The sequence below is a fragment of the Pristis pectinata genome, chromosome 6 (assembly GCF_009764475.1).
Source record: "Pristis pectinata isolate sPriPec2 chromosome 6, sPriPec2.1.pri, whole genome shotgun sequence".
Classification (NCBI taxonomy): Eukaryota; Metazoa; Chordata; class Chondrichthyes; order Rhinopristiformes; family Pristidae; genus Pristis; species Pristis pectinata.
The window spans coordinates 36,486,203-36,505,946 of record NC_067410.1 but is presented as its reverse complement, the minus strand read 5'-3'; the positions used below and the strand labels follow the sequence as shown (position 1 = coordinate 36,505,946).

The following is a 19,744-nucleotide window of genomic DNA, read 5'->3' as shown; positions in this document are numbered from 1 at the left end:
TGAAGCAAAGATTAGTCCTTATTTTAACTCATATAGTCCAATAACCTGCCCATACTAGACTTCTGCAAAGAATGGCACATTGATTACATCCTAGAGAGAACCTGTTCTGACAGAACTGTTACTCCAATGAGTCAACTATCAGCAAAGAAAAAGAAATGAAGTCTTTCTCAATGTTTTACCATCTAATTGATGGAGGGTGGTTCTTGCACCCTCTCATTGAAAAATGAGCTATTCTATGATGATCTGCAATCATTTTGACAGAAAATCATGTTTAGGATATGCTAGAACCTGAAGCAACCTGGGAAGTATGAGGTTTGGGAGTTGCAACTAATCCAAAAAAAAAATAGCCTTCAAGATGTTAAAATGAATGCCTTCAGAATAACATCCTTAATAAATTGTTAATTAACAAGAGACAGTACATGTTAGTCAATGATTTGTGGTTTTGAATGGCAATTGTTAAAAAGGCAGTATTTTCTTACTGCTGTAGCCATCTCTTGTGGGCCAAAACACTTATCACTTAAAGCAGTTTTAAAAACTTACACCTATATTTCGATATTCAATGCAAGTTTTTCCCCTCATCCCTATTTTATTACATTCTACATTGCATTTTTACCACTCTCCTGTCCTGCGATTTTCCACGTATTTGTCTTAAGTTTTTGTTACCTTATTACGTCTCTTATCACATGCTGAGCAAGATCTATCTTCTTTTAAGGGAAAACAGTTTAAGACACACCAAATAGTTTGATGACTACTTCCATTAATTTACTCCTTAATAACACATTGTAAACTAGAGACAGTGTGATGTACATGAGATGATGTGGGTGGCACTTTGATGTGCTTGCCATGGAGAGAATGCAGCAAGGATTCACTGGACTGGTTTCAAGGATGGCAGGTTTATCAAATGAGGAGATATTGGAGTAACTGGGACTGTGTTTGCTAAAGTTTAGAAGAATGAGAGCAGATCTCATTGCAAGTTATAAAATTCTTACAGGCTTGATAAGCTGCATGCAGGGGGGATCTTTTAGCTGGTTGAGTAGTTCAGAACCAATTGTCAGTCTTGGACTAAGGATAAGGCTGATTATGACTGAGATGAGAAATTTCTTCAACAAGCATGTGGTGATGTGGGAGCTCAGTCATCGAGTTCATTCAAAACAGATTAATAGATTTCTGGATATTAAGGGATCCAATGGAAGGGGATAGTTCAGGAAAATGATACCAAGACAGGAAAGGCAGCATGATTTTAATGAACGACAGCAGGCTCAAAGAGCTGGATGCCCAACTCCTCCTACTCTTTTTTTTACATTATTGAGGGAACGGATACAGGAAAAAGTAAAAGTATGTCAATGAAATTTGGTTTAACGCACAAACTACATCAATGACAATTCATTTTTTATTTATTCAGTTTCTGAAGAGCCACATTTTCCAACTGATATTCGGCAAAATATTCAGATCACTAACTGGAAAGCAATACCTTTGAGAATTCAACTAACACAATACCCGATGCAGCTTGTGAAAACTTAATCAGAGCTCAATAACGTGACAATTCTTTTGAGAAAGCGGATGGATACAATGTGTGATTAATGTTAGAGGATCATAGTTATATGACACAGAAACAACCACACCAACCATCAAGCACCTATCTACACTAATTCCATTTATTCCTCTTCCATTCTATCCCACCTTCCCCACCACCGCCCCCCCCCCAAACAATTCTCCTGCCAGCCACCTGCACCAGGGACAATTTACAGTAGCTAACTGAGCTACCAACCAGCACATATTTTCATGTGGGAGAAAACTGGAGCACCTGAGGAAACCTTTACAGGGAGAATATGACAATTGCAAAGAGACAGCACCCAAGGTCAGGATCAAACTCAGGAGCTGTGTGGAAGCAGCACTAACTGCTATGTCACTTAATATTTATGTCTTTTGGAAATAAGTCACATTTATGGCTATTATCAAATACAGGATTACAGGTTAGTTACGGCACTATTCACAGAAATAGTGAAAGCAGAAAGCTATAATTAACACCAGTGGATATGAATGAGGCTAATTGAAGGTCCAGCTCTGCAGGGGATCCAATGCACAACTACTCCAATCATTCGCCAAACAAAAACTGAGGAAAATTCAGTTTACCTTCTCCTTTATACCACATTGAAAGCCCAGCTCATGTGGGCGTTAATTGTTCTACACCAAGACAGTCCTCGCACTGCAATATCTAATTCCAAGTATTATTTTTCCCACACCAACTGACAAATACACTGCATTTCAACACTTAACAACAATCAAAGTTATAGGCAGTTAATATGCATGCACTTTGAAGAAATGTAAATGGAATGCTGAGATTTATTACATCTCAGGTTTGCAGCGGCTAATATGGAAAATAATCAATAATCTTACTGATAATTTAATCACATTTTATATTCATAATATGAATCATCTGATGAGCCTTTGGGAACTAATTTACCAAGAAATCTACTCATCCACATTGTTTTTCAAACCAAGTAAATGTCTTTCTGCTCGACTTTAAATCCAAATTACAAAATTACCGTCCTATTATCATACCCAGGAGTTAGAATAAGAATAATTGTCAGACTATTCTTATCACAGATGTCAATCTAACATTGCCATAACCTGCAAATAAAACAACATGACCGTGACAAAACAGTGGAGAACAAGTAGAAAACTGGATTTAGACACATGGAGAGCTAAGAAGAAAGCTAAACAACACAAAAGACAGATTAAACAGAAGCTTTTTGGACCAATGTAATCATATGGCAACATCAAATGTCGAACGTTTGCACAACACACCGATAAAAGTTATTTTCTTCCAGATACAAGACATACATTGCTTAGCCTCAAGCACTTATTGCACATTCAGTGTTGATGTGCTTCCTCTTATTTATGATAATCAACAATTATGATGGAAAAATGAAATGGTATTGCTGCATAAAGAAAAAAATTGCTATAGTGATACAGGCCAAGATAAAAATAGATTTAGAAGGTTAGTAGTCCTCAAATAAAAGTTACTCAGTCCAGACAGGATCCTGGGTCAGCAAAGTTGGTAAGGGAAAATGGCATAGACTCTGGTCACAATTTTCCAATTTTAGTTGGATATGATGATTATAACAGAGGACTACAAAAGATGCATTACTGCTTAAAAAAGTGAGAATTCAACAACTACTAATAGCCTTATGTCAGCGTAGGGAAATTTAAAAAGGCGATATTCTGGGAAAAAATGAATTGGCATCAAACAAAATATGGTTATAAGTAAACGTCATCTTGGATTTATTCCAGGGAAACTAATTCAGTCAATTACTTTATCTAAGTAACATTGAAGGTTGATGAGCATAATGCAGTTATTTAAATAGTATTTCACAAAGTGCTTCCTCTAAAAAAAATTAGTCTCCGCAGAACTAAAAAGGACATTAACAGTATGAATACATAATTAGCTAAGAAATAACATGATCACTAATTAAAAATATTACCAGCAAACAATGACATTCTCCACAGGCTGGTGGCAGGACCACAATTACCTTTTTTTGTAAAATATATTATTGACCTGCATGAAAATACTTGAAATAACTTCAAAGGCTGCAGTGATGCAATATTCAGAATTGTGGGTAGATGAAAATGGTAGCAGACATCAGGAGGACCTTGACTGATTAAATTTCATCTGCTATGTGCATGACTATTTTATGTAGAAATGTGTGGTGATCATTTGCAAGGAAAAATGGAGAAAGTTGAATTGCACAATTTTGAAGGGGGTGAAAACCTGGGTATTTAGAACATAGAGCCTAAAAACAGGCCCTTCAGCCTACGATGTCTATGCAAACCATGTTGCCAATTTCTAATCCCATCTACCTGCACAAGGTCTATATCCCTCCATCCCCTGCCTGTTCAAGTGCTGGTCTAAATCTGAACGTTGCTATTCCACCACCTCCCCTGGCAGCATGCTCCAGGAACCTACCACTCCAAGTAAAAAAAAACTTGCCTCAAATCTTCTTTAAACTTTCCCCCTCACCTTAAAGCTGTTGCTTCTAGTATTTGACATATCCACCCGGGGGGGGGGGGGGAAACATCTACCCTATGAATCTCATAATTTTACATACTCCCTTCAGGTCACCCCTCAGCATCCGACTCTCTGCAGAGTCAGATGCCAAGGGGTGTTTGTCCAACCTCTCCTTATTGCTAATACTCTCTAATCCAGATTTGCTCAAACCTTTGAAGTTTGCTGGACAAATCAGAGATTAAAATAATCATCAAGAAATGATTGGGAAGAGGGAACTTCAAGTAACCATCATTGCTAAAAAAATTTTTTAGTATAACCAATAGGGTTGAAGGTTGACCTGATGGCCTGTATCCTTGAGGGAAGGGCTGCAGAGTGGATACATTGATTGTAATCTATCAAAACTGACTTGATTTGGGAGAGGTCAGAGAATTGGAAATCCACAAATGCAACATCATGTTCAAGAAAGGAGGGGGAGAAAGCAGGAAACAATAGTCACAAGAGTTAGCTTAACATTCAGCATTTTAAAAATTGCTGACATCCATTATAGACAATAGACAATAGGAGCAGAAGTAGATCATTCGGCCCTGCAAGTCTGCACCGCCATTTTGAGATCATGGCTGATCCTCAACAATCAATATCCTGTTCCTGTCTTGTCCCCATATCCCTTGATTCCCCTATCTATAAGAAACCTATCTAGCTCCTTCTTGAAAGTGCCCAGAGAATTGGCCTCCACTGCCCTCTGAGGCAGTGCATTCCACAAATTCACAACCCTCTGGGAGAAGTTTTTCCTCCCCTCTGTCCTAAATGGCCTAGCCCTTATTCTTAAATCATGCCCCCTGGTCCTGGACTTCCCCAACAACTGGAACATATTTCCTGTCTCTATCTTGTCCAATCCCTTAATAATCCTGTATGTTTCAATCAGATCCCCTCTCAATCTTCTCAATTCCAGCGTGTACAATCCCAGTCTCTCCAACCTCTCAGCATAAGACAGTCCCGACATCCCCGGAATTAACCTCGTAAACCTACGCTGCACGCCCTCTATAGCCAGGATATCCTTCCTTAACCCTGGAGACCAAAACTGTACACAATACTCCAGGAGTGGTCTCACCAGGGCCCTGTACAAATGCAAAAGAATCTCTTTGCTTTTGTACTCAATTCCTCTTGTAATACAGGCCAACATTCCATTAGCCTTCATCACTGCCTGCTGCACTTGCTCATTCACTTTCAGTGACTGATGAACAAGGACTCCTAGATCCCTTTGTATTTCCCCCTTACCTAACTCCACACCATTCAGATAATAATCCGCCTTCCTGTTCCTGCTCCCAAAGTGGATAACCTCACACTTATCCACATTAAACTTCATCTGCCAAGTATCTGCCCACTTATCCAACCTATCCAAATCACCTTGACTTCTCCTAACTTCCTTTACACGTCGCACTGCCACCCAACTTTGTATCAGCAAATTTGCTAATGTTATTCACAATGCCTTCATCTAAATCATCAACATAGATCGTAAACAGCTGCAGTCCCAGCACCGAGCCCTGTGGCACCCCACTAGTCACGGCCTGCCATTCTGAGAAACATCCATTCACCCCTACCCTTTGTTTCCTATCCGCCAACCAGTTTTCTATCCATGTTTAGAAATTCATAACACAATCAAGCAGAAAAATTGTGTTTAACAAATGTGCTATTGTTCCTACAGGACAGAGGATGGATAACGGAGAACAAGCAAATGTAGTGTTTCTGGATTTCCTGAAGGCATTCGATATGGTGTCCCATAAAAGTATCCACTATACAGAGAATGGGGGAACATACTGCTGTGCATAGGGAGTGATTAATAGAAAAGACAGTTGGAATGAATTGATATTTTTTCGGGTGGCAAAAGGTATCAGTGCTGGGGCCTCAACTACTTACAATCTTTAGTAGTGATTTAGTCGAAGGGACTGAGTTCATTATAGCTTGCTACTGACAAAGATAGGTGAGTCACTAACTTGCGAAAATGCAAAGAGCCCATAAAAAGATGCGAATAGGTTAAACTGACAGATGGAATGCAATGTGGGGAAATGTGATATCCACTTCAGAAGGAAGAATGAAAAAGGGATTTAATATTTAAATGTTGCAGTTTAAAGGGATGAGTGTCCCATTACATGAAACACAAAAAGTTAGCATCAGCAAATGATCAAGTTAATGGAGTATTAGAAATCAGAAAACAAGTGCAGGTGCTGAAAATCTGAAATAAAGACAAAGTTCTAGAAATATTCAGCAGGGCAAGCAGCAACTGTGGAAGGAGAAACAGAGTTAATGTTTCACATCTGAGACCCTGGCAGAACCGGGAAAGAGGAAAATTATTTTCTGTAGCAGAGATGGTGGGGGAGGGATAGCTAGACAAAAGGATTACCTCCAAATAGTTTGATGTGACAATTAGAGCCACACAGTTTGTTTGTCTGTGTAATATATTGCTAATAGCAGGTCTGTGGAACATACCCAGCAGGCCAGACTCTACCAATGGAGAAAGTATCAGCTTTTATTGCAACAGGTATGGAATATCAAAATAGGATAGTTTTGATGTTTTACATGGAACAGGTGTGACCATGCCTGTAGTATTGTATAGAATTTTGGACTCCACTTCTAAGCAAAGAGGCATTGCAGAGAAGTGTATTAGGTTGACTACTAGAATGAAGAGGTTGATGTATAAAGAGAGACTGAGTAGGCTTGGCCAATACTCAATGCAGGAGAGAAAAATGAAAGGCAATCTTATAGAAATATACAAGATTCTGAAGGGTATTGACAAGGTGAATACTGAAAGGACATTTCCCCTAGTGGAGTGATCTAGAACTAGGGGACATAGTTCCGCTATTAAAGGTTGCCCATTCAAGACCAACGAGGTGTTTTTTTTCTTTCCAAGAATTGTGACTCTTTAAAATTCCCTACCACAGAAAGCAAGAAAAGCAGAAACATTGATTATATTCAAGGCAAATATTTAAATTGCAAAAGAATCAAAAGGAATGAGAAGAGAGCAACAACAGTGTCGAGGCCACGTTTAGGTCAGGAATGTTCTTATCAGAGGGCCAACTGGCCTACTCCTATTTCTTACGTTGTTTAAAAATACAAATGAAAACTTTGGCTTTATTTGTGAAGGAAGTAAAAAATTATAGTAAACCTTTATAATCTGGTGCATAGCCCTCAGCCAGAGTATCCTGTTCATTCTGGGCACTTCAGGATTCAACATCGAGACTGTAGGAGGGGTGCACTAGATTTAACAGAATGGTACAAGGGATTCAATGATCAGTGTTGTTCACATTAAAGGAGAAACACAGGATCTCTCATGGGTGTTAATTAAGTGTTTTGACACCAGGCAAAATTACTTCCAGTACAACAGAAGTCAATAATTAAATGATGCAGATGTAAAATGACTGACCAAAGAACCATAAGTGGTGACCAGAGGATTTTTTTTAAGAAACAGCAAGTTTGATCTGGTTTACTGTCAGAGGATGGAAGTAGATTCAAGAATATTCAAAAGAGAGTCAGATACATACTGATGAATTGGATAGCAGTACAAAAGATGGACGACAGTGAATCAAGACAACTTTCCTGCACTTCCTCAAGAGCAATTAAGCATGGGCACAAATACTAGCTTTACAAGTGACACCCCTTTCCATTTATGAATTTTGAATAAGTGGCAACACAGGTACAATGGTCTGAATAGCCTCTGCGTTGCAACAATCTACAATTACAACTACAACTGTTAGAACAAAATTGCTCAGGTGGAAAGCTGAAGCTCTCCTGAGGCAGTGAAAACCAGAAGGGATCATCTGAGTGGTGGTGTTATTTTCAAAATGTTTAACTGGTTTATATTTCAAATATTCCTTCAATTCCAACAATGAAGCAACTTTTAATCATCATCCCTCCCCTTACCAATTCTGCACAATGAGCCTCTTCCTTTCTTTACCCAAAACACACACTTCGTGACTTCTACTCCATTACAATACAACCAATGTCTTAGGCCCATTATTCTCATATGTCAGTAAAGATCAAACTGACTGATGTCATTGCTCTTTAAGGTACTAGATTTTTAATGTACACTGAAATGAAAAGCTATTTTAATGCATACTTAAATACCTTACCTCAGATATTACATACCACAGTGAAGCATAGCTGAGTTTTACAAACATGAGATTTGTGCAAAATCCAAGATAAATATGATGCACAATTGAAAGTCCAACAAGCTCCCAAGCCAGCTAAACCCATAGATGTCACAGATAGAGCCACTAAGCAACCTTGAATTCTGATCAGAAAATGAGATTGCAAACTCAAATGTCTGTCTTCAATCACTCTTGTAACTTGTGTAACTTGTTTCTCCACCTTCCCCCCCCCCCCCCCCCACCCCCAGTAAAACACTCCCTGCTTACACTGCTGGAGCACAAATCATTTTTTTTAAACCAAAATGCACTGTATTCAAGACCAACTGTGAACTATTTTTGGGCATTAAAAATTAAAGGGATATTGGGATCAGCATGAAAAACAAATTTGATAGATCATTAACTATGATCTTATTCAATGTTTGATAGGCCCTAGGGATTGCATGGACTTTGAAAATCAAAAAAAATGCTGGAAACCTGAAATAAAAACAAAGTGCTGGAAAATGTCTCTATTTATGTTTAGTACATAAAAGATTTATGTCTAACAGAACGCTGCAATAATGATAGTACCAAAAACACTATATATTTCAGCAATTTAGTGGAAGGAATAATAGGATAAATTTTATCAAGTTCACACTGCCCTGATCAAACAAGTTGTTGCTTGAATTTCTGCAATATCTCCATTGGTGCCTTTGCTAGCAGCGTTCTAACTATTGGAAAATAAAGTTAATATTAATTTAAACAATGATTGCAGATACATTCAACGTTTTCTGCCAAGTCCAAATGAGTTTTTAATATGCAAGCTGAAGATCAGGAACCCCGAATACTCAAGGGATCAAAGGTTGCACGGAGAGAAGGAAAAATCGGCATCATATAACATTTTCAAGGCGACTCTGCGAGTCTAAACTTTGCCGCGGCACACCAGGAGTGCGTGAGAGATGGTGGGGGTGAAGGGCGCTCGCATATCGAAGCCACAGGCAGCTCCGGACCTGCGAACGGCCGAGCTGTTTTGGCGGGCCCGGCAGTCCGCGGCTTTGCGCAATGCGGTTCGGGTTCAACAGACAAGGACACCGAGCCAGCCCTGAACCAGAGGACCGGGGGGGGGGGGGGGGGGGGGGGGGGGCGGAGAGGAACGGGACAGGCCGGAGCTCCAGCCTCTCCCGCCAGGCCCGTTAGTTCACCCAGCCTGGGCCAAGCCTCGAGTTCAGCCGGCAGTACAGGCCGTGGTGCCGGCCGGCTGCGTTTAAACAGACTCCCTGGCTGCGGCCTTCAGGCCTCTAAGGGGGTAGCCGGGCCGGGAAAAGGCGGCAAGCCCCAGCCCGGGATCCGCTGAAGGGAGTCCCAAGCCGGGAGCTCGGGTGGAGAGGAGATCTCAGGTACCCCGTAACCCACTCACTCAGCGGCCGGCCCGGTCTTCTCAGTACTGGCGGGTTCAATCCCCACTGAGCCGGGGCCATTCAATCCGTAACAGGGATCAAGTTTGATGACAAGATCCCCCACAAAGGCATCATCTTCCGAGGAGTGAGTGGGCAGAGTGAGGAGTAATGCTGAAAAGCTTTCCACTGACCTCTACTTACTCCCAGATTTACAACCAAACAGAAGCCACCAAATGTTAGTTTATCAAAAGCACCCATGCAATATCGCGCATACTCTTGAAATCGCAATTTAGCACACGGTGATACCCAAACTAATTTACCACATGGTGGAAATGAACTTTTTCCACCCAGCAACAGGCCAACAATGCAAATCCTGTTAAACACAAAGCCGCCTCGTTCAAAGAGCAAGTGGTTCAGTACACTCTACACACCAAAACTGCTTGTTGATTCAGTGATGCGATCAACTGAGAAAGGATGCCCAGGCATTGGTCCGCTTTAAAGCATCTCTGGATTGGTGGATAATTATCATTCCCACGCTTCAAAAGCCAGAAGCGTCTCAAACCTAATCAGATCAAAGCAGCAGCTTGGAATAAACTGCCACTCTGCAACAACAGCCCATTCCTGAACCCTTGATCCAGCAGCGAATCTGCCTAGGATACACCTACTTTGCAAAGATCACCACCTCTTCTATTCATCACCCTCACCTCCCAACCCCACTCTCGTACATACACTCTGCCCCTAAAGGGACCAACTTCCCTGACAGGCACAAGAGGTAGTTCTTCTCACAAAAGGACTACCTCTTCTGCCTGCCTGCATGACCCCACACACCCCCATATGTCTGGCTACCCCACCTAACCACCCCATTTTCCCCAAAGATACCAAACCACCACCCACTGAGACAGCTATCCTGCCTGCTTCTCCCACAAAGATCTCATCTAAACCCGATTCACTTGCCTACATCGCACACCCCAGGACACCTCCCCTCGATTCTCTCCCACAGTGATGTATCCCACAAAGTGACCACCTCCTCCACACTGGCTCCCCCCCCACCATACATTCTCGTCCCCACCTGCCCTCCCAAGGTGCCTGCTAGCCCCACAAATAGACTGCCTCTTTCTGTTCAATATTGTCTCTACTCCTTCCCCCCCCCCCCACTTAATGACCAAACCCCAATCACAGGCAGACAAGCTCCGTTTGTGCTCCCCACCCAGGAGTACTGGCCCTCTTCCAATCCCCTGCCAACTGAAGATCCAAGCTCCCATTGCTTACCACCAATGCTACCCCCAAGTGTTAAACCTACCATTGCTCGCACTGCTACTACCCCACCACCCCCCCCCCCCCCCAGAAGGCCACCACCGCCTACTACTTACCTGGTTACGGGGAGACCATGTCCCCATTCTGCCCATTCCACCCCTCCCCCCAAATAGACCAACTTTCTCTGCATATTCCCCCTGCGAGCAGACCACCACTTTCACTACTCATTTAATACACGCCCTCCCCACACCTCAAGAGACCACCTCTTCCAGTATCCACTCACCATCCTCCCCGAGCAACCCCCACTCCTTGCCCCTGCCCTCCCCGTGCAGACACCCATTTTGTGCCCACACCACCCCATTGAGCAGACCACCCATCTGTGCCCACACCACCCCTTGAGCAGACCACCCGTCTGTGCCCACACCACCCCCTTGAGCAGACCACCCGTCTGTGCCCACACCACCCCCTTGAGCAGACCACCCGTCTGTGCCCACACCACCCCCTTGAGCAGACCACCTCTCTCCCAACTCCTCCCCCTTTGAACAGAGCTCATTTCTCTGCCCACCCAACATCTGAACAGACCACAATTCTCTGCCCACGCCCCCACCCATGAGCAAACCACCCATTTCTCTGCTCTCCCAACAGACACCTCCCCACCACCCAGCATCCCAATATACCTACCCAACCTTGTGCTACTGAGAAAGTGTAATTCATCCTGAGGTTCAAACTCGAGACTCCCAGCAAGTGAAGTACTGCCTCCCCGTCCTCATCTCCCCTCCCCCCCTCAACCACCACTCCTCCTACCTCCCCAACTCTCCCTCCCCTCCACCTTCTCTCCCCCCTCCCATCTTATCTCTACTCCCATCTCCCCCCTCCCCCTCCTCTACCCCCTCCCCTCTCTACCCCCTCCCTCCTCTCCTCCCCCACCCTCCCCTCCCCCCTCCCCCTTACTTCACCCTCTCTCCCCTCCCCCTTCCTCTCCCCTCCTCCCCCTCTCCTTCCGCCCTCCTCTCCCCCTCCCCCACTCCTCCCTTCCCCCTCCCCTCTCCCCCTTCCCCCTCTCCTCTCCCCCCCTTCCGCCTCCCTCTCCTCCTTCCCACTCCCCCACCTCTCCTCTCCCCTCCTCCCCCCTCTTATCTCCCTTCCCCATCCCCCCTCCTTCCCAAGCCCCTCCCCTCTCCCCTCCCCCTCTTTCCTCCCTCCTCTCCTCCACCCTCCCCCTGCTCTCCCCCCTCCCTCCCACTCTCCTTCCTCCCCTCCCCCAATCCTCTCCTCACCCTCCTCCCTCACTTCACCCTCTCCCCTCCCTCCCCTCCCCCCTCTCCCCACCTCCCCCCTCTCCCCACCGCCCCCTTACCTCCCCTCCCCACCTCTCCCAACCTCCCCCACCCCTCCCCTCCCCTCCTCCCCCCCACCCCACCCCTCCCCTCCTCCCCCCACCCCTCCCCTCCCACCCCTCCTCCCCCCACCCCTCCCCCGCCTCCCCTCCTCCCCCCACCCCTCCCACCCCTCCTCCCCCTTCCCTCCCCCCACCTCCCCCTCCCCCCAGCCTCACCCACCTCCCCTTCCCTCCCCCCACCCCTCCCCACCTCCCCTACCCCCCTCTCCCCACCTCCCCTACCCCCCCTCCCCCACCCCTCCTCTCCCCACCTCCCCACCCCCCCTCCTCTCCCCACCTCCCCCACCCCCCTCCTCTCCCCACCTCCCCCCCCCCTCCTCTCCCCACCTCCCCCACCCCCCTCCTCTCCCCCTCCTCTACTCCACCCCTCCCACCCCCCTCCTCTCCCCACCCCTCCCCACCTCCCCCCACCCCACCCCTCCCCTCCTCCCCCACCCCTCCCCCCCCTTCCCTCCCCCCGCCTCCCCTCCTCCCCCCACCCCTCCCCTCCCACCCCTCCTCCCCCTTCCCTCCCCCCGCCTCCCCCTCCCCCTCTCCCCAGCCTCACCCACCTCCCCTTCCCTCCCCCCACCCCTCCCCACCTCCCTCCCCACCTCCCCTACCCCCCCTCCCCCACCCCCCCTCCCCTACCCCCACTCCCCCACCCCCCCTCCCCTACCCCCACTCCCCCACCCCCCCTCCTCTCCCCACCTCCCCCACCCCCCTCTCCCCACCACCCCCTCCTCTCCCCTCCTCTCCCCACCTCCCCCACCCCCCTCCTCTCCCCCTCCTCTACTCCACCCCTCCCACCCCCCCTCCTCTCCCCACCCCTCCCCACCTCCCCATCCCTCCCACCTCTCCCATCCCTCCCCACCTCCCCCATCCCTCCTCTCCCCACCTCCCCATCCCTCCCCTCCTCTCCCCACCCCTCCCCATCCCCTTCTCCCCTCCCCCTCCCCTCCTCTCCCCTCCCCCTTCTCCCCTCCTCTCCCCTCCCCCTCCCCTCCCCACCCCCTTCTCCCCTCCTCTCCCCTCCCCCTCCCCTCCTCTCCCCACCCCCTTCTCCCCTCCCCCTCCCCCCCCACCCCCTTCTCCCCTCCCCCTCCCCCATCCCCTTCTCCCCTCCCCCCCTCCTGTCCCCTCCCACCTCCCATCCCCCCTCCCCTCTCCTCCTGTCCCCTCCCCCTGTCCCCTTCTCCCCCATCCCCCTCCCTCCTCCTTCCTCTTCCTCCCCATCCCCCCTCCCCCCATCCCATCCCCCCCTCCCCCCTCCCATCCCCCCTCCCCCCCCATCCCCCCTCCCCCCCTCCCATCCCCCCTCCCCCCCATCCCCCCTCCTCCCCCCCCCATCCCCCCTCCCCCCGTCCCACCCCCTCCCCCCTCCCCACCCCCCCCGTCCCACCCCCTCCCCCCTCCCCACCCCATCCCCCTCCCCCCGCCCCACCCCCTCCCCCCTCCCCACCCCATCCCCCCTCCCCCCGCCCCACCCCCTCCCCCCTCCCCACCCCATCCCCCCTCCCCCCGCCCCACCCCCTCCCCATCCCCCCCTCCCCCCGCCCCACCCCCTCCCCATCCCCCCTCCCCCCTCCCCCCGCCCCACCCCCTCCCCATCCCCCCTCCCCACCACCCATCCCCCCTCCCCACCCCCCTCCCCATCCCCCCTCCCCCTCCCATCCCCCCTCCCCACCCCCTCCCCATCCCCCCTCCCCCTCCCATCCCCCCTCCCCACCCATCCCCCCTCCCCCTCCCATCCCCCCCTCCCCCCTCCCCACCCCATCCCCCCTCCCCACCCCCTCCCCATCCCCCCTCCCATCCCCCCTCCCCCTGTCCCCTTCTCCCCATCCCCCTCCCTCCATCCCTCCCTCCTCCTTCCTCTTCCTCTCCCTCCCCCCTCCTCCCCCTCCTCTCCCCTCCTTCCACCTCCCCTCCCCTCTCTCCTCTCCGTCCCCTCCTTCCCTCCCCTCCCCGTCCCCTCCTTCCATCCTCCTGTCCCCTTCTCCCCATCCCCTCCCCGTCCCCTCCTTCCATCCTCCTGTCCCCTTCTCCCCATCCCCTCCTTCCCCGTCCCCCCCCCTCCATCCCCCCTCCTCCTCTCCCTCCCCCCACCACCCCTCCCTCCCCCCTCCCCTCCCTTCTCTCCCCCTCCCCTCCCCTCCTTCCTCCCCTCCCCCATCCCCTCCCTTCCCCCCTCCTCTCCCTCTCCCTCCCCCTCCTCCCGCCCCCTTCCTCTCCCCCTCCCTCTCCCCCTCCCTCTCCCCCTTCCTCTCCCCCTCCCCCCGCCCCCTTCCTCTCCCCCGCCCCCCCTCCCTCTCCCTCTCCCCTCCTCCCGCCCCCCTTCCTCTCCCTCCCCCCTCCCCCCTCCCTCTCCTCTCCCTCTCCTCCTGCCCCCTTCCTCTCCCTCCCCCCTCCCCCCCCCTCTCCCACTCCCCCCCTCCCCCCCCTCTCCCCCTCCCCCCCTCTCCTCCTCCCTTATCCCTCCGTCCCCTCATCCCCTCCCCCCTTTACCCTCCTGCCCTCCCCTCTCCCCTTATCCCTCCGTCCCCTCATCCCCTCCCCCCTTTACCCTCCTGCCCTCCCCTCTCCCCTTATCCCTCCGTCCCCTCATCCCCTCCCCCCTTTACCCTCCTGCCCTCCCCTCTCCCCTTATCCCTCCGTCCCCTCATCCCCTCCCCCCTTTACCCTCCTGCCCTCCCCTTATCCCTCCGTCCCCTCATCCCCTCCCCCCTTTACCCTCCTGCCCTCCCCTTATCCCTCCGTCCCCTCATCCCCTCCCCCCTTTACCCTCCTGCCCCTCCCCTTATCCCTCCGTCCCCTCATCCCCTCCCCCCTTTACCCTCCTGCCCTCCCCACCTCCTCTCCCGCCCTCCCCCCTTCTCTCGCCCTCTACCCCCCCCCCCCCCCCCGGACTTCAGGTCTCCATTCCAGCCCGAAAGGACAGGGAGCAGCAGAGCGATGGGAGGCCGGCCGCGTCCTGTGGGGATTGGCGGCCAAGCTGAGCGGAGTGTTGTCCCCGGGTGCCCTCCCCCCCACGGCCCGCACTCCCACTCACAGGGTTTCTCCAGTCTTTGCGACATGACAAAGGAACTGGTCCAGCAGCGACGACACTTCCTTCTTGGACTTCTTCTCGAAATCTGCTGGTGGGAAACACAGTGCGGGTTAGCGAGCGGGCAGGAAAGCAGCACCAAGCTCCAGGGGCCGGTGCACGGAGCGGATTACTGCCCGAGCGCACGGACACGGCCGATAAATGGTCGTCCGAAGCCACTGACCTGCCAGAGCTTCGAGAAGGCTTTCGGGCTCCATCTTAGAGGTGCAACAGAAAGCGTTCCCCCGCGCCAGGCTCCAGGAACAAGAGTCCCGCAGCATAAAGTTTCCCCCTCACCAGTCAGCAGGCCCGGCGCCGAGTGAGCCACGCACAACATGGCGCCGCTCGCTAACGTCATCCGGAGCCCGGGCGCGCGCCTCAAGGTCGGGCCGCTCATGCACGCGCATGCGTACAGCGAGTGAGGCTGCAGGGCAGGCGTCCAGGTGCTGGGCACGTCTGCTCGGTTGTGTGCGACTTGTGCACGGAGAGTAACGCACGCATACATCAATGTGCTAAGAGATGTGGCATTATAAGAATATAGATTTTGTAATATGAATCTCCATAACGCTCCATTACTCTGTGAGCCTCACCCCAGCAAGGAGTTTCATTGCACTCTGGTGAAAATGGCAATACATTAATCTGACTCTGATACAATTAAAACTAAGTACAGGCAGTGAAAACAGTCAGAAGTACGCATATTTTGTATTTTGTCCCTGGGTGGTAATACCGAAGGAAATCGTATTACTGCGCCAAGACTTGATTTGCCATAGTATACTCCTGGCTGTGTGCCTAGCTGAATATATGCCAGTCACAAGGCTGTGTCCTACTCTCTGCACACTCATGACTGTGTGGCCAGATTCTGCTCTAACTCCATCTACAAGTTTGCAGATGATACCACCGTAGTGGGCCGTATCTCAAATAACAATGAGTTGGAGTACAGGAAGGAGATGGAGAGCTTAGTGACATGCTGTCATGACAACAACCTTTCCCTCAATGTCAGCAAAACAAAAGAGCTGGTCATTGACTAATGGAAAGGGGGTGGTGTACATGCATCTGTCTACATCAATGGTGCTGAGGTCGAGAGGGTTGAGAGCTTCATGTTCCTTTGAGTGAACATCACCAATAGCCTGTCCTGGCCCAACCACATAGACGCCATGGCCAAGAAAGCTCACCAGCACCTCTACTTCCACAGGAGGCTAAAAAAATTTGGCATGTCACCGTTCACCTTCACCAATTTTTATCGATGCACCATAGAAAGCATCCTATCTGGATGCATCATGGCATGTTATGTCAACTGTTCTGCCCAGGACTGCAAGAAACCGCAGAGAGTTGTGGACACATCCCAACACATAAAGGAAACCAGCCTCTGCTCCATGGACTCCGTCTATACCTCTCGCTGCCTTGGTGAAGCAGCCAGGAACAATCAAGACCCCACCCACCCGGGTCATTCTCTCTTCTCTCCTCTCCCATCAGGTGGAAGATACAGGACCCTGAGGGCACATACCACCAGGCTCAAGGGCAGCTTCTATCCCACTGTGATAAGACTATTGAACGGTTCCCTTATACGCTGAGATGGACTCTTGACCTCACAATCTACCTTGTTATGACCTTGCACCTTATCGTCTACCTGCAATGCACTTCCCTGTAGCTGTGACACTTTACTCTGTATTCTGTTATTGTTCTTACCCTGTACTACCTCAATGCTTTGTGTAATGAATTGATCTGTACGAAATGGTATGCAAGTGTACCTTGGTACAAATGACAATAATAAACCAATACCAATACCAAAATTGGAGATATCCAGGGTTTTCAGAAGATTGTAGGAATGGAATAGATTGGAGTTAGGGAAAATCAAGGCCATGGAAGGAATTTAAAACAAGGATGAGAATTTTAAAATCACAGCATTCCCAGACTGGTGTAGATCAGTGAATGCAAAGGTGACGTTAAACAGGATTTGTTGCAGATTATAAACCAAATTTTCCTGAGGATGCAGGAGTATGTTTTAAGAGTTGTACTTAGTAGTGAAAAAAAAAAGCATGAATGAGTGTTCCAGCTGCAAATGAGCTGAAATAGGAGCAGACACTAAATGTGGAAATTTGCTGCCTCGGTAATGGAAAGTTTATGTGGTTGGTGCTGTTCAAAAATGCTTAAAGTTGTGAATGATCTGGTTTAGTCTTACAAAGAGCTTTGGAGGCAGTGATTATCATAGTATCATAGAAACTTAAAGCACAGAAAGGAGGCCCATCATGACCAGGCCAACAAGAAACAGAGCTGTTCAGGTTAATCGCACCTCACAGTTCTTCAAGTGACCATCCAAGTTAACTGTGATGAGGGTTTCTGCCTTCAACAAATTTTCAGACAGACTGATCGAAATCTATGACTTCCACCACCACCACTCTTTGGATGAAAATGTTTTTCAATAACTCCTCTTTAATCCTTCGATCTATTACTTAAATCTATGTTCCCTGTTATCAACCTCTCTGTTACGAGAAATATGTCCTTCCTTCTCACTCTAACTCTACCTCCCCATATTATACACCTCCCCTCAGTCTCCTTTGTATCAAATAAAAATTCTGCATTTATAGCATGAAGGCATCACTGGTAAGACCAGAACTCATTGCCCATCGCTAACTGCCCTTGAGAAGTTGGTGGTGAACCACCTTTTCAAGCAGCTGCAGCCTTCCGGTGTAGGCACTTGCACAAAGCTATTCGGTAGGGAGTTCCAGGATTTAGACCCAACAACAATGAAGGAAGAGTGATTTAATTCCAAGCCAGGGTGGTGTACAACTTGGAGGGGAACTTTTGTGGTATTTTCTATGTGTCTGCTGGTCTTGCCTTTCACGTTGATGGAGGCTGCAGGTATGGAACATGTCTTCAAGATAGCTGCAATGGGTAACTGCAGTGTATTTTGTAGATGCAATACTGCATACCAGTGTTAGGGATTAGAATTGTGGATGGAGTTCCAATGTGGAAGACATCAAACTTCTTGAATGCTCATGGAAGTGGAGAGTATTTAGTTACACTCCTGACATGTGCACTGCATATAGTGAAAAAAGCTTTGAAGAGACAGGAGTTGAGTCACATGATGTGCTGAGCTGTGTCCAGAATTCTGTGCAGTTTCTTGCAGTCACGGGCAGAGCAGTTGCCATGCCAAGCCGTGATGCATCCGGATAGGATACTTTCTATGGTGCATTGATAAAAATTGGTGAGGGTCAAAGGGTACATGCCAAATTTCTTTAGTTTCCTGAGGAAGTAGAGGCGCTGGTGAACTTTCTTGACTGCCCCCCTTCCTGAAGTCAATGACCAGCTCTTTTGTTTTGCTGACGTTGAGGGAAGATTGTTTCCACTATGGTGGTATCATCTGCAAACTTGTAGATGGAGTTAGAACAGAATCTGGCCACGCGGTCTAGAGTGTATAGGGAGTAGAGTAGGGGGCTGAGGACACAGCCTTATGGGGCACCAGTGTTCAGAATAATTGTGGCAGAGATTTTGCTGCCTATACTCACTGATTCCAGTCTGTTGGTCAGGAAGTCAAGGATCCATTTGCAAAGGGAGGTGTTGAGTCCCAGGTCTCAGAGTTTGGTGATGAATTTGCTTGGAATTGTAGCATTGAAGGTGGAGGTATAGTCAATAAACAATAGTCTAATGTAGGTGCCTTTACTGTCCAGATGGTCCAGAGATGAGTATAGGGCCAGGGAGATGGTGTCTGCCATAGACCTGTTTTGGTGTTATGCAAATTGCAGTGGGTCAAGTTTGTCTGGGAGGCTGGAGTTGATGCGTGCCATGACCAGCCTCTTGAAGCACTTCATGATGGTGGATGTCAGCATAGTCAAGGTAGTCATTCAGGTACGTTACCTTGTTTTTCTTAGGTACTGGGATGATAGTGGTCTTCTTAAAGCAGGTGCGAACCTCAGATTGAAGCAGGGAGAGGTTAAAGATGTCTGAAAATATCCCCGCCAGCTGATCTGTGCAGAGTCAAAGGACACGGCCAGGGACACCATCCGGGCCAGATGCTTTCCTTGGGTTTACTGTGTCACACTCACTTGTAATTTTGACAAGAGTTTATTTCAAGTATTTTGGAGAGGAAGGAGGCTGGAGATACAAATAATGTAAATTCAAAATACTGAAATAAATAGAATGTGTTTATTGAACAAATACCTAGAGTGGGTGGCTGTGTGATTTGAAAAGATTGAACAGATTAGGATTGTAAACTCTGGAGGCTAGAAAAGTGAAAGAACAGTAAATTGAAATGAAAAAGATCCTGAGGGGTCTTGATAGGGTGAATGTGGAGAGGATTTTCCTCTTGCAGGATGCCCAGAACTAGTGGGCACTGTTTAAAAATAAGGCATCACCCACTTAAGGAAACAAGAGGAATTTTTTTTCTCATGGAGGGTGGTGAGTCTTTGGAACTCTCTTCCTCAAAGCACAATAAAAGCAAAATCATTCAATATTTTTCTTGCAGAAGTAGACAGATTCATGATAAGCAATGGAGTGAAAGTTTAACAC

At 48.9% G+C, this 19,744-nt stretch overlaps 1 protein-coding gene across 1 annotated transcript in view; it reads right to left on the bottom strand.

The window, feature by feature from the left end:
• Window positions 1–15,606, bottom strand: part of LOC127571351 (serine/threonine-protein phosphatase 4 regulatory subunit 2-like) — a 60,615-nt gene extending 45,009 nt beyond the window's left edge. The window contains 2 exon segments of the mRNA XM_052017640.1: window positions 15,206–15,287; window positions 15,423–15,606. Coding sequence (XP_051873600.1) covers window positions 15,206–15,287; window positions 15,423–15,519 — 179 coding nt within the window. The 5' untranslated portion in view covers window positions 15,520–15,606.
• Window positions 15,607–19,744: the final 4,138 nt, after the last annotated feature.